The 26,523-nt window shown below is 37.3% G+C and overlaps 1 protein-coding gene across 1 annotated transcript in view; it reads left to right on the forward strand.

The window, feature by feature from the left end:
• VWA8 (von Willebrand factor A domain containing 8) overlaps positions 1-26,523 on the forward strand; it is a 181,941-nt gene that overhangs the window by 45,170 nt on the left and 110,248 nt on the right. The window contains exons 10-18 of the mRNA XM_061374263.1: positions 1,733-1,864; positions 3,117-3,251; positions 3,332-3,409; positions 11,565-11,725; positions 12,846-12,959; positions 20,557-20,725; positions 21,071-21,148; positions 25,067-25,182; positions 26,045-26,151. Of these exons, the coding sequence (XP_061230247.1) occupies positions 1,733-1,864; positions 3,117-3,251; positions 3,332-3,409; positions 11,565-11,725; positions 12,846-12,959; positions 20,557-20,725; positions 21,071-21,148; positions 25,067-25,182; positions 26,045-26,151 (1,090 nt within the window). The remainder of the gene's footprint in view (positions 1-1,732; positions 1,865-3,116; positions 3,252-3,331; positions 3,410-11,564; positions 11,726-12,845; positions 12,960-20,556; positions 20,726-21,070; positions 21,149-25,066; positions 25,183-26,044; positions 26,152-26,523) is intronic.

A 26,523-nucleotide genomic window follows, 5' to 3' on the forward strand; every position in this document is an offset into this window, starting at 1 on the left:
GCCACACTCTGATTCCATATCTAGCTATCATAATTGTAAATAAGGAACTGTGTCAGGAAGATCTACCTTAGTCTGAAAGCAACAAACATTTTTGTTTGCTACTACTGTTCAGGTGTAAGTGTGGTAACGTGCTTACATGTGATGAATTCAGATTGTAAAAATTCAGTTAGGTGAATTCAAGTTGTATAAATTCAGTAATGATCTTCACAGAGACAGTCCTCTTTCACCATCCTAATTTAGGGTCTAAAAGGCTGGTTGCAGAACCCTCAACAACATTTTAAGAAAACAAACAAACAACCAACCCTCAAAAAACTCAAACCAAAGAACACCTTAGAAATTTTAGCCCCCCAAGATCTTTGTATACAAGATCTGCTGCTGATGTCTGCACATCTTTTGTGTTGATGCAGAAGATGCTGGTGCAGATCATCTTTTTCTTGCTCCCAGTTATTTTCTTTTGTTGGTATACATTTAAGGGATTTTAGTGTACAAGCACTTTGCAATTTTGTGTATGAGCAGTTTTGGCCCTATCCAAAATGCTGTTAACTTAGTAAGAATATTGCAATTTACTAATGAACATAAAGAGTGGTTCATTTAACAGAATTATAGTCGGAGCGTTTCTTAGAATCAGTTTTGAGATACTGCTCAGTAGCCATTCATGTCCTCTGTGGTTGTTTAAATATTTAATGGTATCTGAAGTAGACTCAGCTGTTACAATAAGGATATAATTTGGTGCAGTCCTTTACTGATCACTTATCTTAAATTCGTGTTTAAACATGAAATTTTTGTAAGCTCTTGTTCCAGAGTGGGAATTTACAATGTGATGGAGAGCCAAAGTGTTTATATGATTGAATCTCAGTTTTCTTTCTAAACTTAAGAAGACAGTGCTGTGAATCCCAGTAGTGATAAAACTACAAGCTTTTGGAGAATTATTTTATATTAGTTACTTCTGTTTAAATTTTTTTTAAGGGATTTAAGGAGTTGAATGATACTCATTTTCTCTTATTTACTCAGCTTCCACTGGAATAAAGTGGCTCTATGGGTTCAGTAATTTCAGTTAGGGGCTCTTTTGTGCATAAACCCCCGATTGACTTCCCCTTCACTAGCAAAATAGGCTTTGTGCAGGGTATTTTAAATGGTTTCCATGCTTCCTATATACAGCATAAAATAGAGTATAATGCTTAAAAGAGGATTGGGAAGACAGATGTCCCCTTTTTTGTCCTTGATATACCCAGAACATGCTGAAAGCTTAAATTGTACAGGTTATCCTCAATTTTCATTGTATGATAAGGCTGTGGAGCTAAGTAAACATAATGTTTGATGGTTATTTTTACTGGTAGCCAGATGTTTAAATCTGCAATTGGTTATAATGACCTGCAGAGGTAGGTGGTCTGTTATTACACGTGCTAAAGGCTATCATCTGTTTCTCTTATTATTGTGCTCTGTCAGGCTAAGACTTGGCAAAGTCACCATACGACATTTTCACTTTGCATCTGTCGCTACAGTCAGAAAAAGTAGATGGTATACAATCTTTTTACTTTGGTTTTAAATGCAAAATATATAGGCCAACATGAATTGAACACAGGTATGTGAAGTGAAAGTTGAAGTAAAGTAAATGGATTTAGGACTTCACAAGCACTCGAATATACTTCTGGCCTTGTTTTCAGAAGGAACAGTTTTAAAACCCAGAAAGCTGTATTTAGTAATTAATTTTCTTCATCCCCTCATTCTACAGCGTTTTGAGCTTCAGGATTCAAAAAGCCACTTGCTTCCCCGAAGGATTACCAAAGTAGAAAGTGCACATGGAAACAAACCCTTCAAGGCTGATGTAACTGTCCAGATTGGTGAAAAAGAAGTGACATTCCAGGTATTAATTTATATCTTCATAAAACTGTATATGTTTTTAGATATTATTTTTTTTCATCTCATTGAGATTTTGATGCACTTGATACAAAAACTCATTTGCACTGAATATATTTTGGTAGAATAACACATTTTTTAGGTATTATAATACTTAATTATGGATATACAAGATTTTATTGCTAAATAAACTCATACTTTCCTATGTGTGATTCATTAGTTTCTTGTGTTAAATGCTAAAGAATGGATGAAAGAAAAGCCTCTAAATTTCCTTTTTTTAATTGTATTAGAATAACAGAGTACTTATGATGCTTTTGGTGCTACTTTCCCTTTTTTGTTCTAATAAAAACAATTGTCTACACTTCAAATAAAATCTAATGAGTGCTTGGTAATGTTCTCATAGAAGATGTTGGGAAAACAACACAAGTAATCACATTAACAATGGTTAGTTTCTTCTGATGAAGTTTATGAAGTACTAGGTGGTGAAATAAGGTCATATTCATGCAACATGCTGATCTGCAAATTTGAAGTTAATGTTGAATTTGGAGAGTCTAGAATTAGTAGGAGTCAGAGAGAGATGAGGAGTATCCTCAGAGAGTTTGTACCATGACAAAGTGAAAAGGGGAGCAGCAGCAAATGGGAATTTGTCAGAAGAAGGTGGGTCTGTAGGGACCTGATTGAACTCTTTCTTGAGAAGAAGGTTTTTAATTTTGTTTGATGTGTAGGTGATACTCTCTGAAAATAGGTCTGCAGAATGTCTCTGGGAGCAAGAGGGCATAAGGAATTTGCAGATGAAACAGTTCCCAGACTAGAATGGGGAGTGGAAGTAAAGCCTTAACGTGGAGTACGACTGAAACTCTGCAAAGTTCTGGTCAAAGTAACCCCTTCAAGATTTTACAATACAAATTGCTCTTTCTCTTCCATGTTTCTCTGATGAGCAGTTAATGTTGGTGATTTTTATATTTTTGTCTTTAGCAGGAACAGCCTCAAATTCTTTGCAGACCCCAATGCTATAATTCCATTGGTTCACATTTTGCTACTTTTTTAATGAAAATGAGGCAAAGGAAGTGTGAAAAAGGTTGTCTGTTGGAAATTGTGTGATTGAATATTTTTTAAGTGAAAGATGTAAGTTTGATGGGTGATAATCATCAGCAAAATACCACAGTAGTTTTGGAGAAGTGTAACCCAGGCCTCACAAAGCCTAGTTATCACAGTGTAGCTTATTTAGCATTTTGATTGTATTCTTTTTTTCCATATAGGTTCCAGCTGGGACTGCGCTGTTAAAAAAACATCCTGGATCAAATACTTTTATAAAGACTTCCAGCCATGATCAGCTGTTGGCAGAAATGATGCAATCCCATATGGTTAAAGATATGTGTTTAATTGGAGGAAAAGTAAGAATTGAAATTTCGTTTCTCCCTCCTTCCCCATGTTTCTTAGAATGTAATCTAGTTCTTACTTTTTAACTTTTTAGGGCTGTGGCAAAACAGTTATTGCTAAGGAGTTTGCTGATATACTGGGATACAGCATGGAACCTATCATGCTGTACCAGGTAAGTAAACTATACTTTAAATATGACCTAAAATATAATACACAGGTGTTGATTCTTTCTGTATATTCTCTCAGTTATTTTAAAAACTGGAGCAGAGCTCTGTATGTATAATATATATATACTTTTAAATCTATATAATATGGTTAAAAAATAAAGGTTAGCAAAGATTTCAAAGATAACAGTTTTCTGGTCATTATAGAGCATTTTTTACTCTCTGTGTTAAAATGCTTATTTAAAATATCTTCTCATTGCAGGCCTAAATAGATGGGATGCTGTGCAGTAATATAGTCAGTACAGTGTTACTGTAGTAACCTAGCCCTGACACTGCTTTCCTTCAATTTTATTGAATTTGTTGTGAATGTGTAAGAGAGGTAATCTAAATGTAAGGAGAATCATTTAACACAGTGGTCTTTGTCATAGCCACAGAGAACTGACAGCTCGTTCTGTGATTTGGCATGGCTGAGTGCCATAAAAGATACTTCGTCTTTTGTGTCTTCTCCTTTTTGGATTTTTTTCCCCTTTTGAAATATGATTCTTGCCTTTAGGTCAGAGTGGTGACCATTGTAATCCATGCATGTTGAATGCCTCTAGAAGACCTTTTGTTGTTCCATTTTCTTATTTATTAATTTTACCCCATATTCTATTTAATCTTAAATGGAATTCTCCATTTATTTTTTTAAATTGTAATGGAAGATGGTTTTTTTATTGTGCTGAGGGTTTTATTTTTGTGTGGAAGTTTTTTTAACATTATTTCTCATGTTCCGTAAGCTTAATCTTTGTGTGTTTGTTTGGGTTTTTTTTAATTGTTTCTTTTGTCAAGATAACCTGATATCCTCTTACATATTTATTTTTTCTGATGCCTGACACATGAAATTTCTCTGCCTTTTTTTACCTTCCTGTTTATTCTGACAATTACAGTTGCAGTGCAACTGTGGTGCAGTAGAGATTAGAGGATAAGGTTCCATGTTCAAAGTTGTTGCATTCTAGAAATACAAAATGAGGTTGGTGTTTGAATATAATATATGCGTATTGCATTCAGTGAATATTAACTTTGTTATTCATAGGTGCTATAACAAACAGTCAGTAATCTTCCGCCTGTTGCCTAATTGTTGCTAAATTATTTATGTTGTGTCTTATTACATATGTGGCTTTAAAGATGAATTTGGAGTGAAATGTGCATTAACACTGAGACACACACAAGCAGTTGACATAGTCATGGCAGTCATGGGGTAAAATGGCAAGAAAGAAGAACTGGAGAAGTCATAAGGGTGTCCAAGGGCTTTGAAGGTGGTGGCAAGGAGTTTGTTGTTGTAGCTGTGCTTTTAATGAATTGGAAGATGAAATGTACAGTAATAGAAAAAGTAAGGGCAGAGTGAATGTTTTTACTGTGGAAAATGTAAAGTTTGTATTAAAAAGACTGACACAGGAGTAGTAGTAATGGTTCCAGGAGGGTTGGACATGTAGGATAATAAGGGAATTAAGGTTTTGGAGCTGTCAGTTGTCTTGGAGTATGGTAAAAATGGCATAGTGGGGCTGCTGTACATTTGAGGGTTTTCCCTTTGATTTCACCCTGACAGCACTTCAGGCTTTCTCACAGCACTGAGATATTTTTGCAAATGCCAAGCTCTGTCGTGCTTAACAGCAGTCTCCCATAGCCAGTGGTCACTCAGAATTGTCAGTCTTAGATCTTGATGCATTTTAACCTCATGACATAAACTGAAATGTTACGAGACTAAAAAGCAGAATTACTTTGCTAGCTTTTCACAGTAGAGACCACATATGTAAGGTTTTCTACATTACCCCAAGGAATGAAAAACATTCTGGAATAAAATATGAAGTCGAGAGTCTCCCATGACCTTGTAAGTCAAAATATACCAAATATCACAGGATTTACAGTTGTAAGTGATAATAGGCAGTGCTGCAGAGGAAAGTTAGCGTCAGATTTAATGCGATATGTTGGTCTCTTTCTTCCATACCTTTGCTGTTTGAAATTTTTCACATGCAGCATGGAGACCTCCAAAGGAAGAAATGGCAGTGGCAGCTGCTTTGGAAGTGCAATGCCATGTGGGGAGAGACACTGACAGAAATGGGTGGTGAGGTTGAAGGGTTGAAGCAGATAAAAAGTGAGAGAAAATAGGAAAAATAAATATTACTGATGCTGAAAAAAGAAAGACAATCCATTTTATGTTTTCCTGTGCTGTTGAATACCTCCCCAGACAGGATCCCACTGCTTTTCCTTCCCCCTGTATGGCTTCAGCTGATAAGGGCACAGACTCTGAAATTGTATCTTCATAGATAGAAATTGAACAGATGACTTGTGCCTTTTTCTTATGCTTTAAGTTGGCCAGGTGTGAGCATATTTGGGTTCCAAAGCTACATAGCCTCATCAATGTAATATTATGTTCATAGCAATATACTTGGATTCCCAGCAGCACCTATTACTTTCTGGACAATGGCATATTAAGATAGGTGCGTAGTTTCTTAGCCAGAACTGAGTGTCTCCAGTTAGCCTGCATGCTTCTGTCTGCACTTGTCACTGTAAACATAGTTTTGAGTCATCCCAGGAAAAAGAGTTCTGCAACTTACCAAACCTGCTTAAGGACAGGTACATCCTAACCCTTGTTTTCTTACTCACAATACAATATTGGGTACTCAACAGCAAAATTAGATAATTACTTGGTTAAAAACATGGCCACTGTTTTTCAACATCCTATATTTACTAGTATGGCTTTGCTGAACAGGAGCAGAAGACTTCCTTTTTGGAAACGGGTAAGAAGAGCTGACAATGAAATTAGTTACTCAGTAAACACCTGAAGGGATCTGTAATTCCTACATAAGTAAAACCTAGGCCAGGGGGTTGAAGTATTTCACACTGAAGTGAACCTTTCCTTTGGTTTCACCAGGGTTTGATCAAGTTCAGAGGCAGAGGGGTTTCATAGAGAGGCTTTTTGGTGGTATCAAACAGTATCGCTAAGGGAAATGAAAGACTGTTTGTGAGCTCATTGTTCACTATGAATTCCTGTGCAGACAAGTCTATGTAAGATCCACATGTATATCTATATAGATATTTCCCACGTACAATGTCTTACATAACTTCAAAACTTTTACAGGAAGCAGTGTATTAAAGTCATTGAATGTAGGAGAGCTCTATATCTTTGGGTAAATTTTAAAAATGTATTTGTTTTTCTTAAAATATGAAAAACACATCATAAGCTTTCCATAACAAACTAATGGGATAATTTAATGACAGAACAAATGTTAAATATAGTAATTTATACAGTAATTCAGCAGTGAAGGCTATGAGAAGCTGGATAATGCTGTAAATTTAGCAGGTTTTTCTGCTTTGTTTAAGAAACTGCCATTTTGGTTTGGTTTGACTTGGTTTGATTTGGGTTTTTTTTTGTTTGGTGGGGCTTTTTTGTTTTGTTTTGACAGACAGCATATTGTCCTAAATCCATGTCTAAAATTAAGGAGGTTTTTATTTGTCCTATGGCTTATTTTTGTTTTCCAATAATTTCTGCAGCACAAAAATGTGCAGGAGCACTTCTCTTTGGAGTGAAGCAATAGCACTGTTTTTCTTCAGCCTCTGTGCAGAAATGAATTCTTAGAATTTTTTATATATCTATATGTATATATATTGTATTTACTTTTAGTTTTAATATTTGCTTCATCATTCTTTCCATCTGAGGTTGATTGAAGGGCTTCAGTAGTTTGAAAAGGCATAGTTCTTTATACTGATTTCACAGAGAAAGCCTCTAAAAGCTTTTATGTTGTGAGGTGAGAATCAAATTTACCTAAACCAAAGGTTCCCAAAGCTTTTGAGTACATAGATCATCCCTTATATTAACAGTTGGCTCAGAGAACAATTCCCGTCTCATTTATGATATCTGACATCATTATATGGATTTCTCATTATATGCAATTCCAGGCAAATTGCTGACAAAGGAAGCTCATCCAGATTAGGAAAGGTTTCTTTTTAAGTTGTCTCTTAAAGCAGTTAGGCAACAGCAAATGAGAAGCAGCAGCCAGCTAGTTCTTTGTGGATTGTAGCTAGGGCACTTTTGGTATAAATTTTTAAAATAAAACATTTTCTTCCCCCAGAGTTTCAGGGGGAAAAAAAGTGCAATATTCAAAGTGATGTTACTACAGTTTTCCAGCAATTTGTTCCTTTTCTTCCCCAGCAAAAACAGTCTTCTAAGCACATCATTAGTGTTTGTGTATTGTGATGGTTTTGTTTCTAGGATTATTTTTTTTTCTTCTTTGCATGACCTCTTTGTTTTTGTTTTTTTTTTTTTACAAATTCCTTCCAATTTGAGAAATACTAACAAAATACAAGTCCAAACTGGTGTGAAAAGCAGGAAACAGGTTTTTCACCTCATAATTGCCAAGAATGTGATTAGTAGTGTGAGCCATGAAAAATGGCTAGCTTGGAGGCTTGTATTACTATAGCTGCTAAAAGGAGTGGAACATAGGTTATGCTACTTGTTTTCTGTCCTAAGCTCTTTTTTCCCCTATATAATCATAGAATTGTAGAATAGTTAGGGGTGGAAAGGACCTTATGATCACCTAGTTCCAACCCCCCTGCCATGAGCCGGGACACCTCCCACTAAACCATGCCACCCAAGAATCTGTCCAACCTGGCCTTAAACACCACCAGGGATGGAGCATTCACAACTTCCCTGGGCAACCCATTCAGTGCCTCACCACCCTAACAGGAAATAACTTCTTCCTTATATCCAGTCTAAACTTCCCCTGTTTAAGTTTGAACCCATTACCCCTTGTCCTGTCACTACAGTCCCTAGTGAAGAGTCTATCCCCACCATCCCTATATGCCCCCTTCAGATGCTGGAAGGCTGCTATGAGGTCTCCACGCAGCCTTCTCCAGGCTGAACAGCCCCAACTTTCTCAGCCTGTCTCATACAGGAGGTGCTCCAGTCCCCTGGTCATCCTCGTGGCCCTCCTCTGGACTTGTTCCAACAGTTCCATGTCCTTTTTATGTTGAGGACACCAGAACTGCACACAATACTCCAAGTGAGGTCTCAACGAGAGCAGAGTAGAGGGGCAGGATCACCTCCTTTGACCTGCTGGTCACGCTTCTTTTGATGCAGCCCAGGATACGGTTGGCTTTCTGGGCTGTGAGTGCACACTGAAGCTGGCTCATGTTCATTTTCTCATCGACCAGCACCCTCAAGTCCTTCTCCGCAGGGCTGCTCCAAATCTCTTCTCTGTCCAACCTGTAGCTGTGCCTGAGATTGCTCCGACCCAGGTGTAGGACCTTGCACTTGGCATGGTTAAGCTTCATGAGGTTGGCATCAGCCCACCTCACAAGCGTGTCAAGGTCCCTCTGGATGGCATTCCTTCCCTCCAGTATATCAACCAAACCACACAGCTTGGTGTCATCGGCAAACTTGCTGAGGGCGCACTCAATCCCACTGTCCATGTCAGCGATGAAGATGTTAAACAAGACCAGTCCCAACACCAAACCCTGAGGGACACCACTCGTAACTCGTCTCCAGCTGGACATTGAGCCATTGACCACAGCTCTTTGCATGTGGCCATCCAGCCAGTTCTTTATCCACCGAGTGGTCCACCAATCAAATTAATGTCTCTCCAATTTAGAGACAAGGATGTCGTGTGGGACAGTGTTGAATGCTTTGCACAAGTCCAAGTAGATGACATCAACTGCTCTGCCCCATCCATCAGTTCTTTAGCCCCATGATAGAAGGCCATCAAATTGGTGAGGCAGGTTTTCCCCTTAGGGAAGCCATGCTGGCTGTCACCAAGCACCTTGTTGTTTTTCATGTGCCTTAGCATGCCTTCCGGGAAAATCTGCTCCAAGATTTTGCCAAGCACAGAGCTGAGACTGACTGGTCTGTAATTGCCCGGGTCATCCATTTTCCCCTTCTTGAAAATGGGGTTTATATTTCCCTTTTTCCAGTCATCTGGAACTTCACCTGACTGCCATGATTTTTCAACTGTGATGGCCAGTGGCTTAGCAACTTCATTCACCAGCTCCTTTAGGACCTGTGGATGGATTTCATCAGGACCCATGGACTTGTGTACATTCAGGTTGTTAAGATGGTCTGGAACCAGATCCTCTCCTCCAGTGGGCCCAAGGTCTTCATTCTTACAGTCCCTGTGTCTGCCTTCCAAGACTTGGGTGGTGCGGTCAGAGCATTTGCCAGTGAAGACTAAGGCAAAGAAGTCATTCAGAACCTCAGCCTTCTCCAAATCCAGGGTAGCCAGTTCTCCTGATAGCTTCTGGAGGGGGCCCACATTGTCCCTGATCTTTTATTTGCAGTGTACCTATAGAATCCCTTCCTGCTATCTTACACATCCCTAGCCAAGTTTAATTCTAACTGGGCCTTTGCTTTCCTAACCTAGTCCCTAGCTTCCCAGATTTTTTATAAAAAATGTAATATCAAACACACAAAAAAGTTACAATGACTGTTACATATCAAAGTAGGTATTTTGTTTCAAAAGGCAATATGTTGCCATTGCCATTGCTTTTCCCAAAATAAAGGCAAAAAAATTAATTCTTATACTCTCTCACCTCCCCTCAAAAGGAAGGGACCTTCAGTGTTATTCTAACACTATATATTTAATAATGTTACAATTTTAATATTGTATATTAAAAATTGGTTTAAAGTAAATAAATAGAAATAATAAGACTAGCAAATAGATAAACGAATCCTTTATACAGACGTCACATGTGTTAGTAAATGATTCTACTTCTTAATGCATCACTAAATTTATTCTCATTCAAACATTCAAATTACAATATAAACATTCATTTTATATTTCAGAAGGTATTTAGCAGCAAAATACACTCCTGAGTTTATCTCCATAAAATTAATTCATGGTTCTCAAATGGTTGTTGGAATTACAGATGGGCGTTGTACAAAAGCATACTAGGCTCCCAATCAGTTCATACTGCATGTTGTTCATTCCTCTGGAGGTAATCGATCAGAAGGTGTGTTAGTCAAATATCCAGTATACAGCATTTACTCTTTGCTGAATTAACACGTCTGATGCAAGTCCTAATAACACTTGCATTTTTCTCTGGCTTTGATAAGAATGTAGCATGTTCTGGTTTTAGTGTAATTCATTAATAAAATAGAAATGAGCAAACACAGCAGTTAAAAGAGAAAAAAAAAAACCAAACCACCCCCCTCCCCAAAAAAAAAACCGTAACAAGCTCAACCAAATCAAACAATAATTCTGTTTTTGTGGATTTAAATGTGGGACTTTAAATTAACAAATGTGGAAGCACTGAAGGAACCAGACTTTGTCCCGTTATTTTAAGGCTTTTAAGGAAATGTAGAAAGAGGAAATGATTCAGGCTAGATGACGTAATGTGTTCTATTTTTATTCTTTAAAGTTCAAAGGGTTTATAGTTGTGAAGAGGACGTATACAAAAGCTACAGCTACAATAGAAAATACTTTTCTCATCTTCTTTCAGATTAAGTTGTGTTCACAGCTCAACCTGAGGAAGGAATTTTATCTTCCATGTCACAAACCAACTATTATGTCTTTGTTGATCTAGTGCTTACCTGTTATAATGGAATATATAAAATGTGTATGCTGAAGGATAACGTAGTTTGCCTTTGGCTTCGATTTATCCCTTTAGCGTTATTTTGTGACATGCTCTATACTTTTGATATTTTGTGCGTTACTGGCTTCTTTCTTACTCTTTTATTCTCTGATTCTTCCACTGCATTTTCCTGCTGAGAGGTGGGATATCATGCTGGTTTGTGTTAAAGATTAAAGGTGAAATCTTTCCTCTTTCAGGTGACTTCTACATGAAATAAATGACTAGTTTGTTCTAGGTGTAAATTGCTGCCCCCTTCTGTACACAAAGCTGTGTACAAGTTGTCATGTGCTTGCATTATGTTTAAGGGCAGGGGGGAAGGCTTTTGTTCTGGTTTCAAGGAGATGGTATTGGCAGGTCTAGAACTTCCTAACATAGTGTATGCATAGATTTCTGTGTGTATTTCTAATGCTCTTTGGAAAAGCAATTGAAGATTTCCTGCTAATTTTCTTTGGGTGTATTCTCAGGAAAAACAGTATGCATTTTTTTTAAGAAGAAAGCATGTACTTGTCAATGCAGAAAGTAGAGCATAAATATATTCATCTGATTAATTGATACTTACAGGATATGACAGCTAGAGATTTGCTACAGCAAAGGTATACTCTTCCTAATGGAGACACTGCTTGGAGACCATCACCACTTGTTACTGCTGCCCTGGAAGGAAAGCTTGTTATTCTTGATGGCATTCATCGAATTAACCCTGGCACTCTAGCTGTACTTCAAAGGTCAGGATATGAGCACAGATAAGTTGTTTGTGCATGATTTGTTCATTGAGCACATGCGTACTGAGAAATAAAGTTCCTTTTGGTGAATGTGATTTTCCATAAGTTCAGGAACACTGTAAAGATCAATCTGAACATTGAAGTTGCGTAAAATACGTGATGTTCAATCGTTACTTTCTTAAAAGCAGAATAAATTATTTCATGTTCTTTGTAAGTGCATAATGCAGGAAATTTCAGCTCTTTGTAAATACCGACTGTAACTCTGAATTGAAGGAAAAGTTCAATTTTACTCTAAACTTAGGAGATCTAAAAATTAGAAGTATTTACACAATGATTTGAAAATGTAAGATGTCAGAAAATGTTTGAAATACTTTTCTTTCTGCTTCTAAATAAAATGCAGTCATTGCAGTTACATGTAAAAGCATACTCTATTTTGATTGCAAAGAACTTTTTCTGAACATTAATTTCTCCTTTATTGAATTATGAAATAAACTTTGCAGAACAGTAGTAATAATAGCACGTACTATGTTAATAATAACCTATACTGTCAGGTCAATTTTTTTCTGCTATTTCATATTCCTGCATTGTATACTGCAAACTTAAAAAGACAGCACCAGCCTTCAAAGCAGGTTGTAGCAAAACCATTTTGTGCCTTGTCTTCTTATACATATACACAGAAGGTTAGAAGAGAAAATTATGCTTGCCTTGTTTTCCCTTTTTAATCAATTTAGCTTTGCTTTCTGGTTTTCTTTGACACATGCATATATCTAATCAACTTCTGCACAAAAAAAGAGGTGGGTCTGTATGTAGGCTAATCATTGCAGCCAACTGAAATACATTGCTTCAAGAAACAAATTGAAAGTGCTGTTTCATGGTTTATGCACACTCTACTGGTAAGACAGAATCATTCTTGTTTCTTCTTCTTACCACATCTTTTAAACTAGGTTGACTGACTATGTGCTGAAACTGTTTACTGATGCATATTATTTTACCCCCACACCTGGGTGCATCTTAAATTTTCTTTTTACTATCACCCCTGTAGGTTTTAAAAAGCATTAGTTGATATATGCATATGTAAAAGTGATCAAAGGCTAGATAAAGCTTATTCTTTATTTTCAAACAGACTAATACATGACAGAGAACTGACCCTCTATGATGGCACCAGATTGTTAAGGGAAGATAGATATCAAAACTTAAAAGAAGAATTACAGATTTCTGAGGAGAAACTACAGGAAAGGTAAAGTGTCAGCTATGACTATTGAATGCAAACAGAACTTCATCCTGTAAAAAGCTTGATCTTTATTTTTATTTTAATTTTTTTTACAAAAACATCATGCAAAATGCTTCTCTATTAAATTGGTTCCTTCTAATCACTAATCTAATCATCTTTTAAACATCAGTTTCCTCATGAACTTTCTTTCTTTCTATGGCATGGGAAAATTATATCCTGTTTAGAGTGCTTGACCTGAAAGGAAAACATTCGGTATCCTTTAACAGAAGGAGTTAGACATTGAGGAGCAATTATAAGTGAATAAAAACATAGATACAAAGGTATCTAATATTTAATTTTGGAATATTTTGTTACTACAATTGGAAAATAAAGCTAAATTGAAATGAAATAAAACTTCCTTTTTTTTTCGCCTCATTAGCTAGAAAGCTGGTATATAATTTACAACTAATATGGAGCAGGAAATCCTAAGGATGGGTTGGGACCCATTATGCTTACTCTTTGTTTCTTTACTTCCACTTGTCCGCTAGAAACATTCCACAGATAAAAACGTTCTCTAGTCCTTTGAAGCTATACTTGTTACATAGTCAAACACTGCTGACCAGTTGTAGTTAATGGGACGGATATCATTGAGTGTACATCAAAAGAAATGTAACCTAATATTCAGTAATATGTAAGCAACTAAACATACTGTGATTCTTAAATGGCTCTGATCTCTGAAAAAGCATGCTATTATTCTGTGTCAGATATCTGTGCTCGTATTTACACTGCAGGGTGTGCATATTCCCAAACTTCAAAAAGGCTTTATTGCTTGTAGTAGGGATGCATTCATGATGTGCTACCCTGTTTCTCTCAATTGTCTTGCTGAATACAATTTTTTTTTTTGACCTTCATAGTCACCCTGTAGGAAAGCTGTTTTTCTTTCACTGTTGTTTTTTTTTTTTACTTTCTAGTTCCCTTTTGATCCAGAATACTGTTGTTTTTAAAAAACACCACCACCAAAAATAAACCAAACACCACAACAAAGCAAACTTTTATTTTAGGTCTTCCATGCCATTTATATTGATTTTTTTCTTTTGTAGGTATGGTCTAATCTAAGCCTACTTCTTGTACGTAATTAGTTGAAGTCCACTGTGCTGAGAATCCTGTCTTCTCCTATGTGAAGTGTTCAATCAGGCCCTTGTTCAACTTTGTTCTGTACTGACATATTCAAAAGAAGCCAGGATAAAGCAATGTAAACTTGTATCCACTCCTTTGGTTTTGGTTGTGGGCTGCTTTGGCATCAGTGAACCACTGCTCTGTATAGAGAGCACTGTTCTCGTCAGCCCTTAAGTAACTGAAGGTGTGCCAGGACCTCATCCTGACTTTGGTCCCTTACATATTCTGAAAACATCACAACCTTTCACTGGCTCCCATATGCAATGTCAATAGTTGCTCTTTGATTCCAGAATTGCATTCCTTGCTTCTCCTTGCCCTTCTCAGCAGCAGCTACTGCAAACTTCAGTACTGTTGCAAAAGACCACCTTGTGGAGATTTTATATAGAATATGTTGTGCCTTTAATTCATTAGCCATTAGCTGGGCAAGTTCTTCTGAATTGTGATTGGAAGATGCTTTCCATATTGATGAGATATGTTGTCTCTTTTTTGTGTGTGTCAGTGGCTGTGGCTAGTGGTCTTAGATATATTTCTGGTAGAGAAAGATGAATAGAGAGCTTTCTTATCCTGATTTACTGCATTTGACTAAAGTAATTTCAATACGGTTGCTGTTTGCCAGGACTGCAGAATATATGCTGTTATTCCCAGCGCTGCTGGAACTGAATCTGGGATGTTTGATGAGTGACACATTAAGACTACTGTTAATTTTCCAGCGAGGGAGTTCCCTGTGGAAAGTGGTTTCAAATTTTGAATTAGGATATTATTCTGACTTTCCTAAACCTCACTCATTTAGCCTTAATTCATTTTTGTATGTTGAGAATCAATATGGTACATAGAATACATATATAACGTTAACTTTTGTAGCTTAATTTTGTTATTAACATTTTTATTACCTGTCTGATGTCATGTACTAATGTGGTTCTTATGAGAAACTGAGGAAGAGTTAAAAACATACTGAGAGGCACGTTAATGATTCAGTAGGAGTGCATGACAGAGTTTTAAATGTCTAAGCAGTTAGTCAGGACTTAAATGATGTAGCTGAAAATAGTCGTAAACAGAGGAAATAAAAGATCAAATACAAGAGTAAAATGATTGTTTCTGGAGGAGCAGAATTTGAAAGAAAACAGCCAAAAGCTTTGTTAGGAAATTATTAAATTAGGAGGGCAAGGCCATCTTCAGGATTTCAGGAAAAGTGATAGCTGGAGACTGGAAAGCAGCTGTGGTAGAGATCGGATACCTTACTGTCATATGTCAGAGAAACCAAGAACATAGTAGTACATAATCCTCTCCACCCCCTATTCAAGTCATCTTAGCTGTGCATGAGTGTTCTTGATTGTAGAGAATATTTGTAGTATAGTTTGCAGTTTCTGTCTTTTCTGCTGCTTCTAAGCATTAATAAATAAAAAATAACGCACTGTTACTGTTTCCTTAATTTAAAACTGGCTAATGAGGTTGTCAGATGCTGTTGGAAGTTACATAAATACCAATATGTATTTCATAATGGAAAAGAACAACTGGTCATGCTTTTTACTAGACTACTTGGACAGAGTACTTTGTGAATGGAATTGAAAAACAGAATTTCCATTTAAATCTGTGATAGAGAAAAGGAGTACAATTGCAATTGTACTGAGCAATTGCAATGAGCTAAAACTTCTGTAAACATTATTTTTAGTCTCTGTAAAAGGATTTGACACACCTAAAGATTTTTCCAATTTCTAAGAGAAAAAGTTTGAGATACTTGAGAAGTTTTGGAGATAATGGAGAAGCTTTAGGGGATCCCTTCTTTAGACAAACAAAACACATTTTGTGCTAAGCTTTCATGCTGTTATATGAAAATATTTGATAGTAAAAAAAAAAGTGTATGCTTCAATAATAATACTTGTATGTGTAGTAAAATAGTAGAATACTGCACAATCCATCCCTTTATTTCCAACCCTGATAACAAGTCTAGAGTTTTTAAATAAAGGATGATACTTCAGCTCGTACTATGAACTAAAGAAATCATGTGCCTTTTATATGAATGTATTATAGTAGGGAATGTAAACATGCTTAAACCATGGCACTGTTGTGAGCAGTGCTGGACAAAGAGGTTTGGTTTTCAGATGGCTTTTAAGTTTTGCAAGTTAGAACACTATTATTCATAAATTATATTTTTGGACAACGTAATTTAGAAGTTGTATTACCTTTGTAAGAGCTATTGAAATAGATTACTTTATGTTAGTCATTGTCACTGAGTTTATGTTCATTTTTCATTATCCACTATTATTTCTACCTTTATTGTGTCTACTAGCATTTTTCTGAGAAGGGCTTCAGACTGGTGGGTACAATAGCTTTGTCTGACAAATGCAAGCAGTATGTTTGCCTTTGTGAAATTTTGGGATACTCCTTGGCCTGCTGGAAGTGTTTAAGTTACAGGTAACTAGGAGTCAGCACAGAGTATTTTTTCTTTTCTTTTGGCACTTTGGCTGTAAAGTTAGCAAACTGTCACAGTAAAATGCGTTGGAGATCTTCAAGGCCCTCCTGGACAAGTTCCTGTGTGATGTACTCTAGGTTACCCTGCTCTTGCAGGGGGGTTGGACTAGATGATCTTTTGAGGTCCCTTCCAACCCTTGGGATTCTGTGATTCTGTGTGACATTCATTCATTTGAGGAAAGGAAGTATTTTTGTTTATGAGTTTGCCAAGAAGAAAAAATAAAAAGCTGCCCTTGAGGAAGTGACAGATGGTCCTTCAAGATTGTCTACATAGAAGGAAATTATAGCTGCTAATTCATTATTTATTTAATGATTGTATAATCATTTTCCTGAACAGGTTCACAGATTCAGAGAAAATGCTTCAATTATTGTGCATATCGAAGATTTCTGCATGAAAGTTCTGCAGTAGTCATCCTTTACTTTACTGAGACAGATACTGTGAAGGTAGAGCACTGGCTTTACAAGACAAGCAGTGAAGTGTTGGTTTGTCTTATGATGCAGTATTTTAACCTATTTGGATGGATATCCCTCCCCCCAACACACACACATGCACAGTGATGGTAAGGCCACAGTGTGGTGAGCAGAAAGGCAGCTAGTACAGGAAAATGTGGAAGTAGGTATGTAATAGGATTGTTCAAAAGCTAAGAAATCACTCATAATGCATGGGTGGTTTTAGTGCCCTCCAGACAGTGGATTATTTTCCATGCAATTAGTTTGAAAGGGAAAACGCAGTAGACGAGACAAATACAGAATGTGGCAGGGAGTGAATTTAGGGAGCAATACAAGTTTTTAGTTCCTTACGTTTTCTAGCTTTTACTTCATTTTTTGTTTTGGGGTTAGACTTTGGTTTTTATTTTTTCCAGTTTAGTGAATTTTCAGATTGTCTGTGTATTTTAGGTGGTGTTGAAATTTAAGAAAAATTGCAAGAAAACAATAATAGGTCATTGCAGCCCTGGTATTAAAACAATTCCCAACTCATAAAATTTGATAGAAAATGAGATTTATTAAATCATGTTATAGGAAGAGAGGGCCAAAATTAGTTTTGCAGGCTGGCGTCAGGAATGCTGTTCTGTTTGGGTTTTTGTTTGGATTTTTTTTTACCTTAGGAGAAACTTCAATTGCTCTGACCATGTATCAATAACAAGCAAATCCTTCTCTAAAGTCACCCTGAAAAATCTGTGTTCTGAAGCTCCTCTGAAGAGCAGTGGTGGTAATCCTTGGTTTGAATTAAACATTGATGTCAAGAGAACGACGTGCATATTATTAAGAGGGCTCTGCTACCTGTGTTGTCAGTAAACATTTAATAGAGAAGGATAGAGACTCTTTGTATTAATCAGCTATCACCAAATCTTCCACTGTGTTTGAGGCTCATTAATTTAAAAGGTGTCATGTTTTTTTACAAGATGCAATTACTTGATTTTCCTCTGCAAAGAACACAAGATATCAAGGAGTTATTTCTTACAAAATATAGCTTAATATAGGAACTCCATATTATATTCCTTCAGAGGCTTGATCTATAATACTGTGAAACAATCTTAAGCTCTTCAGTTGTGCTAATGGAAGCTGGGAACTTTCAGAGCATTGCACGATTGGGTTATTTATGGTATTTAATAATACACTTAGCTTGACATTTACATCACTGTAAACATCAGTCCAAACAATAGTCTTTTGAAGTAGCCAAATAGTTTTACTCATGTTTGCAAACTGGAAACCTACAGCAGTGATGGTGTGATATGTCCAAATCTAGAGAGGACGTCAGTGCCTTTAATAGATACCAGCAAGTCAGCTTGCCCTGACTTTGCGTTGCCTGTCCTCCCGCTTTTCCCTTGCTGGCTGTCCTCACCATGCCCTTTGAGTTAGGCAGTGACACAGAGGCATAAGAGAAATGTCTTCCGTTCACTAGGGAAGGCTGACTGCTTCTTGTGTTCCCTTATGGTATTACAGAGGGGCCAGAATTTCTTTGTTTGAATTTGGTGGATTTCTGCAGGAGTGTTCTCCCCCCTTCTCAGCAGATGGGGGATTGGTAATAAGTGGGGAGTCAGGAAGTATGTGTATTTATCTTATCTAAGAGTTTTCTTTAATAAGGTTGGCTAATGTTCCCTGACCTTCTTTTATGCTTAGTGACAGTGACATTCCCATTGGATCCTCTTTCATGTAATGTTTTCAGACATCTATTACTATTTTTATCAATCAGGGAGTAGCTTCTAGGCTTATGACTTTCAGCTGAGAATAACTCATACCACCCCCTGTGTTTGCTTTGATACAAGAGACTGCTGTAATCACTCTGTTGTATCACAGGTTTATTGTTGTGACTAACAGATAAGTCAACTATGAGTAGATTTGTTAATTTATGTTTAATGGTCATAGTCTGTTTTCTGATTCCCCTGCTCATGCCATCATTTCCCATCTCAGTTAAACCAGGAGGAATACTTGCTTCCAAGTGTTCTGATTTTAAATACAGTCATTTAAATTACATGATAACAGGCATATCTGGAAATATAAGCTAATTTAATTTCACTTGCTATTTCCAAATTAACATTTCCTATTGTAGTAAGAGTACTGTGAAATTAATTGTTGAAAACAGGCCATCCTTGCACAGCTTGACTGGCTTTTGTATCTGATGTCTAACTCTCTACTGTTTCTAAAGATCATGCAATTGTGCTGATTAATGAGTACCACTAAATTCCCAGTCCAAAGAGGTGGTAATATTATATAGATGAGGGAGACAAAATACATGAAGAAGGCAGAGGTACTGAAAACCAAGACAATGGTCTTCTACTGGGCCAACACACACATCTTAAGAGTTGCGTATTAAGTGTATGTTGCTCACAGGAAGATCCCATTATCTTCAGTGGATTCAAATAGGCAGGTGTCTAGGAGACTGTTGGTCACTAAATCCTGCAGCATGAGCTAGGGGACACTGACTGAAGCTAGCAGATCAGTTCCGTAAAGACATAAAAAATAATGAAAGTACCTTTCACAACCATGAACAGTGTATATGTTGCCACAGGAAGTTGTGGAGGCAGACAGGATGAAGAACTTCATAAAGGAATTAGACAAACTTGTGGGTAAATGGACATTAAAGCAATAGAGACCTACCCTCCAGTGTCTTTGAAGATGTGATTGTGAGTGCTGGGAGAGTAACTGAGGGGCCAGAATACTCGCAGTGGCTAGACTGATATGCTTTCCCCAGGAGTATCTCTAGCTGTTGTAGTAAGAGCCAGAAAGTGTGGTGAGTTGGGTAGATTGAAGGACCCAGCAGGGCATTTCTTAAGTTCTTTCAAATATTAATCTGCTGTTGGAGTGACCTGTCTCCCCATGTAGGGTCTAAACCGAGGCAATGGTGGAGTGACTGGTTTGAACTTTGAAGTATAATTTTCAGGAATTTTATGAAGTCAGGTGTATTAATCCCATCCCAAGAATCTAGGTGATTTTTCCAAGGGCCGCAAAGAGCATCAGTAAGGGAAATGCTCCTAAGCTGTTAATAAATCCATCTCTTCATGATGGCCAATATCTATGTCATCCTTTCTGTCAGCCTAATCTAGTAAAAGAAGTTACTCATTCCTGCAGCTCTGGTAGGTCTTGTTTGGTAGATTTGCCTGTGAGACACCCTGCTTTAGGTACAAAAACTAAACAAAAGTCTGTCAGATGAGTGAGGTGTGTCCATTTCAGACATACAGCCCAGTAGACTATAGCTTAGTGGCTGGTATTTGTTCCCCTTGAGGTATGCAGAGCCTGTTGCAGATGAGGAGACTTGGGTACCCTTCTGAGCATAAATCCCTTGTAAATTTATAAAATTGCAGGTCACTTACGCAATCTTTGTCTTTTTTGAAAGATAAAGTTACATTGCGAATTATCTGAATACGCTGTGGTATGATTCAGTACAATGATTTAATTCCTTTTTTCACCTGTTGTAAAAACTAAATTTGCTATTCACTGTTTAAGAGAGGTAATGCATATATAAACTCTTTTTTTGCAGGTCTATTTTTCCTATCCATCCTTCTTTCAGAATAGTGGTCTTAGCAGAGCCTCCTGTCGTTGGAAGCAGCACCCAACAGTGGCTGGGTCCAGAGTTTTTGACACTATTTCTTTTTCATAATGTTCGATCTTTAAGTAAGAGTGAGGAAATTGAAATTATAAAAAAAATGGTAAGTACGTTCAATATTTAAGGCACTTACAGACTATTGCTTACTGAACATGAGTATTTATTATATAAACAATATTTTGCTATTTCTGCCTAGCATAAATGTCTTCATTTTCAAAGCTTATCAAAGCAATGTATCTGCTTATCTGCAATGATTTTGATATAAATTAGCGTTCTTTCTGTGATACTAAATGATTCTGTAATAGAAAAGATGTTCTTTGCCAAAATTGCATTCCTTTCTGGTTGATATAAAGCAACTGCAGTAACTATGCTTATTGCATCTGTGTGTAGCTGTACATGGAACTTGCATATATTGCAGTAAGATTAATACTGGTTTTTGTTCGAGCAGATTCCAAATGTACCCAGTGTTGCTGTGGAGCAGTTGTTGTCATTAACACACAAGCTTCGGGAGACAAATGACACCACGGTGAGCCCTTTTCTTTTGGCTGGGATTGGTTTTTGGTTTTGTTTTCTTTTCAAATGTACATTCTTCTGCTGTGAATGATCTGTTTTAACAAAGGCTGGGTGAAGCATGCTAAGCTATAGTGTTGCTTCAAAGGCTGCTGGCTCATTTTAGACTCCACATGAGGATTGGAAAACCAGCCCCAGAAAATTATTGCTGGCAATTACTGTACTGCATACTATAAACTTTTTTGATTTATGATGTTCATTTTTAGAATCTGCATAAGTAGAGCTTTTAGGAAATTGCTTCAGTCCCAGAGAAGCCAGGCAGAACAGTATATGTTGTCAGTGGGTTTAGGTACATGGCTCTCAGTAAAACATGCTTGAGCTACCTTTTGAATAGGTGTGGGTATGATCATGTGTGTCCAAATATTTTTTGATTGCTTTACTTTAATCACCAGAGCTTATTGGGCAATCCCAAGCACAAATACAGGCTGGACAGAGCTGGACAGAGACTGACTGAGAGCAGCCCTGCGTAGAAAGACTTGGGGGTGTTGGTTGATGAGCTTCTGCGCAACATGAGTCAGCAGTGTGTGCTTGCAGCCCAGAAAACCAACCGTATGCTGGGCTGCATCAGAAGGAGCGTGACCAGCAGGTCAAAGGAGGAGATTCTCCCCCTATACTAATCTCTCTTGAGACCCCACGTGGAGTACTGTAGCCACCTCTGGGGACCCCAGCATAAGGAGGACATGGAAGTGTTGGAGTGAGTCCAGAGCCAGGGCCATGAAGATGGTCAGAGTGCTGGAGCACCTCTCCTAAGAAGACAGGCTGAGAGAGTTGGGCTTGTTCCTCCTGGAGAAGAGAAATCTCTGGGGAGACTTTAGAGCAGCTTCCAGTATCTAAGGGGGGCCTACAGGAAATATGGTGAGGGACCTTTTACAGGATCACGTGATGATAGGAAATGGGGGAGTGACTTTAAAATGAAAGATGGTAGATTTAGATTAGATATTAGGAAGAAATTCTTTACTGTGAGGATGGTGATGCATGAGAAGAGGTTGCTGAGAGAAGCTGTGGCACATTCCTGGAAGTCTTCAAGGCCAGGTTGGATGGGGCTTTGAGCAACCTGGTCTAGTGGAAAGTGTCCTGCCTATGGCAGGGGGATTAGAACTAGATGGCCTTTTAGATCCCTTCCAACTCAAACCATTCTGTGATTCTATAACCTCTGCTGCATTACTGCTACAGGCTATTCTATTAAAGCAGTCTTGTTAAGAAAAGTAAGTCCTGCTTACGTAGTAATCACAGAATTCTTTTAAATCATGGTGGGTAAACCCCCCCCCCCCCAACCAAAATTATTTTTATGGCTACTAAAACGCTGGATGTTTTTAATGTAACTAAAATGTACTGGAATCCAGCAGTTTAACTGGTATGCAAATATAATCTGTTCCCCTTAGTTTTATGATTCTAGCATAGGTAATAGTTTTTACAGTATTACTGTTTAAAAAGCTGAGAGAGGCTGTCATGCTCTTCTGATCTTTAAAGTAAAAAAATTGACTGCTGACTTTTGGGTACACCTCTGGGACTTACTTCCTACAGCTAATGTATAAATATATTGTTTTCGACATACTTGGAGACACAACATGCCTGAGCAGGTCATTACAAAAATCCTTTCTACGCATGTGAATGTCTATAGCATTGTGAAATACCCATGTGAAGTATATGATGTTGCATGAGAAGTGAGTCACAGTATGGACTGAGGGGGGATTCTTGCAGATGAGCAGTGACATGAGACATGTTTGGAATAGCACACCTGTGTGGAGAAATGAAATGTGTACCTTAGGTAACTCAAGATTATTTATAGAGTTGCCTAAGTGTGTAAGACTCTGCCAGAGATTATCCTGAAATATTAAGCATTGTTTAAAATGATTCTGTTAACAATAGAATACCTGTAGACTATTCAGCCTGTGGGCGTTGTCTGCGTCATTGCAATTGTTTGCTTGATTTACAATAGAATCTAGAGAATACTGTCCAGATCCTGTTGAATTAGATGCCTCATAGACACATAATACAAAACCTGAGTTTACAGTTGTTCAATATAAAATATTAAAAAAAAAAATGGCGAAACAGTAAGAGAAGAGAGGAAGTTTGGTTCGCAAAACTTTAATTGCCAGTTGCAAATATTCAGAAGACGTAATATATTCCTTCCTCTGTGGCCTGCCCTGTATTTTTATTTATTTCAGTGCAGGATGTGATGCTGTGTATTATTTAGACTTTAAGATGCCCGTGTCCTTAGAGATAAGATTTATCAAAGTGGCACAACATATGAAATACAATACCTCAGTTTCTATGCTCAGGTGCCATTCTCCATTAGTGTAGTCCCATAGCTTTTAAGTTAGGAGGATTGCTAATCTGCCATAACTTACTCTACTTGGGAACTTTTCTGCTGTTTAAGATGACTTTCGGAAAGAGAATGTAATCTTGTAAGCCAGCAAGGATTCTGGCTAGTGAGCAGAGATAACAAGGATACAGCACTCACCCCTCTCCTTGGCTCATGCTTCACACGCGGCTGAGTAGGCCTTGAAATGCATCACCTACATCAAAGTGTCCATAATGCTGGGTGATAAACTACAGTGGTTCAGAAGACACTTAACAAATTCCTGACAGTAAAAGCAGGAGCAACAGTAGGAATCTTTGCTGTTAGTCCAGTCTAACTAATTCTTGCTCAGAGCTATGCTAAAAAGTATTACCCTTTGTTGTCTCAGCATTTGAGGATAGTTTTGTACAGTTACATAAAACTGATTTTTTTTTTCAATATTAATGTCTGTTTGTCAAAACTGCAGTTTTCTAGGGGAAAGAATTGGTGTTAAGGCATTTCTCATGCTTAATAATTATTAAAGGAGGGAGGAAGATTCTGAAATTCTTGAAGTGTTGTTTTTTTCTGGGTTTTTCTTCCAGATGGGGAATTTCAGGATTTTTTTCCAGTGGAAACAGTGTAATACATTAAGATAATTATCATGCAGTTAGAAATCATTTATATGACCCAAACCAAAACGTTTTGGAATTACCTAATCAAACTATTTCACTTGACCCAGGGAAAGCATGGCGTGACTTATCAGATCACGCTCATTGTTGTGAGTTTCCTGCTAAAATAAGGAACCTATTTGTATTAGATACCTTCATCCGGTAGATATAATTATAGAATGATTTCTTTCTCAGTCTTTAAATCTGTCTTTAAATACATGGTCACTTGTTTGGGGTGTTTGTTTGTTTATTAGATTTTGCTGTATTTGTGGTCTGTTTTCCCAGGCATTGAATCATTTTTGTAACTCCTTACGGAATCTTGTCCAGTTTTTAGCATTTATTTTAACATGTGGACAACAGAGAAGGACACAGTGTTCCAGTAACAGCCCGCCCAGAAGGCGTGTGCAGAGGTGATACAATCTCCTTACTGCTGCCCAGTGTTGTCTTGTTTATATGTCCAAGAATCTTGACAGACCCTTTTGCCAGAGCATTACATGTGGAACACATACTCGACTTGTGAAAAGCAGATGAGTTTTTAGCACATTGATCTTTTTACAGTGGCTGACCTTGTTATTGTTAATATTGTCTAGTGTTAGGTTTTATATAACTAATAAAATTCAGTTATCAGCACATTTCTCTCCCTGTTGCTTATCAAGTGAAGTCATAAGGCTAAGCTTTTGATGACATCATGATTTCCATGGCAGTGAACTATTGCAGCAAATACAGAATTACAAGCTCAGTGGTTAAAAAGCCCAAGTTGCTGAAGGAGACAGAAAGCACCTATGAAGTAGGAGAAAAATTGAAATAATTCTTTTGGATTACTTTTTTCTCAGTACTTACTTGGTTTAAATCCATGAGATCCAGTCCCAAACATGAAATAATACAAAAAATAATAAAATAATAAAATAATTCTGTTTTTTGACAGGCACAATCACTCGCTTCATCTTTATCTACTCGGCAACTATTGCGAATTTGTCGTCGATTGTCGCAACATCCAGATGAAAGTCTCTATTATGCTGTTAATAAAGCCTGCCTTTCCAGGTAGAAGTGCTAGGTTTGGCTGAAGTGCAAGAGCGTCTTGGTCAGTTGCTAATGTGCAGTGTAGCTTTTAATGCATTTTAGTAGATAACATGATTTCTGTCTTGCTCCTTAAAGTCTGTCATTTCTTCAGAAGTATTTCTGTGGTGTTCTCAAACTTAAGAGGTAAGTAAAAATTACATACCTCTCCTTTTTCATCTTCGTGAAAATATTTCATTACAGTATATAAATTAGGTCACCATAATCAGCATCGCTTCACTGCCTCGAAAGACTCATAGTGGAGTTACATTAATGTCTAGTGTGACCGATGTCTGGTGGAGGCTTGATTCCAGTTCTGAAAGCTGTATCTAGAAAAATCATTAATATCTAGGGGGTTTGTTTGTTTGCTTTTTCAAAAGAAAGCAAACTGCAGTTATCAAAAGGTTTCAAAACTGAAAGGGCCTAGTTCTGGACACGGCAAAGCTTACTCCTTCTCTTTGGAACCTGGGGTCCAAGTGAACTGAGTTAAGAGAAAAGGTATTTCCAGAAAAACATTGTTTCTATTGTAGCTCTTACTGGCAGTGTAATGAGGACATTACATACTTCCAGTTCTAAATCCATCCTACATTCCAACCCTTTTGCAATATTTGGGAACACCGAAGCCTTTTAAAATGAGCATGGACCACAAATGTAGTTCATTGTCTGTGGAAGCAGCTCAGTTTCTGTCTATAAAGACAGGTTAAATGTTGAAGACTATTTGAGTGAGGAATTCAGGCTTTGGAGGTCAGAGTAAAGCTCCATACTGATTTTTAGGTTATGGAAAATACTAAAAATTTAGAAAAAAAATCCTTAAAATACAACTTCCTTATTATTTTTCTTCATTTAGGTTTTTACCAAACCTTGCCAGATCAGCTTTACATAAAAATCTGCAGGATTGTGGTATTGAGACAAGTCCAGATGACACGAAGAAACTAGAGGAAAAGCATTATACGTGTAAGCTTCTGCCATCTTTTGCCTTGCTCTAACTCAGATTGTTGAGCATAGACAGGTGCATTAATTATCCTCAGAATTAAGTGTTGTTTGCTTCACTTACATCCCTTTAACTTCGTTCTGTCCGAATGCAGTGCTGCTCTAAGTATGTTGATACTTTCATATTGTCTGCTGTATTCCCAGCTGATGGAATTTTGTTCTCAATCATGTTTATGTGTTTCCCAGTCTATAAGATCTATGGCCTCAGGCTCTCTTGGACTTCTTTTTCTTTTCCCTTCTTTTTTTTTTTTTCCCCTATAGCTGGTAGCTACTCTTCTGTACAGTTACAGTCTTCATTTGCTCTTAATATTTCTCTATTCTGTTTTTTACCACTGG

The sequence above is a fragment of the Neopsephotus bourkii genome, unplaced genomic scaffold, assembly GCF_033783945.1.
Source record: "Neopsephotus bourkii isolate Nb327-2 ecotype Australia unplaced genomic scaffold, CSIRO-AGI_Nbou_v1 NB_1637, whole genome shotgun sequence".
Classification (NCBI taxonomy): domain Eukaryota; kingdom Metazoa; phylum Chordata; class Aves; order Psittaciformes; family Psittacidae; genus Neopsephotus; species Neopsephotus bourkii.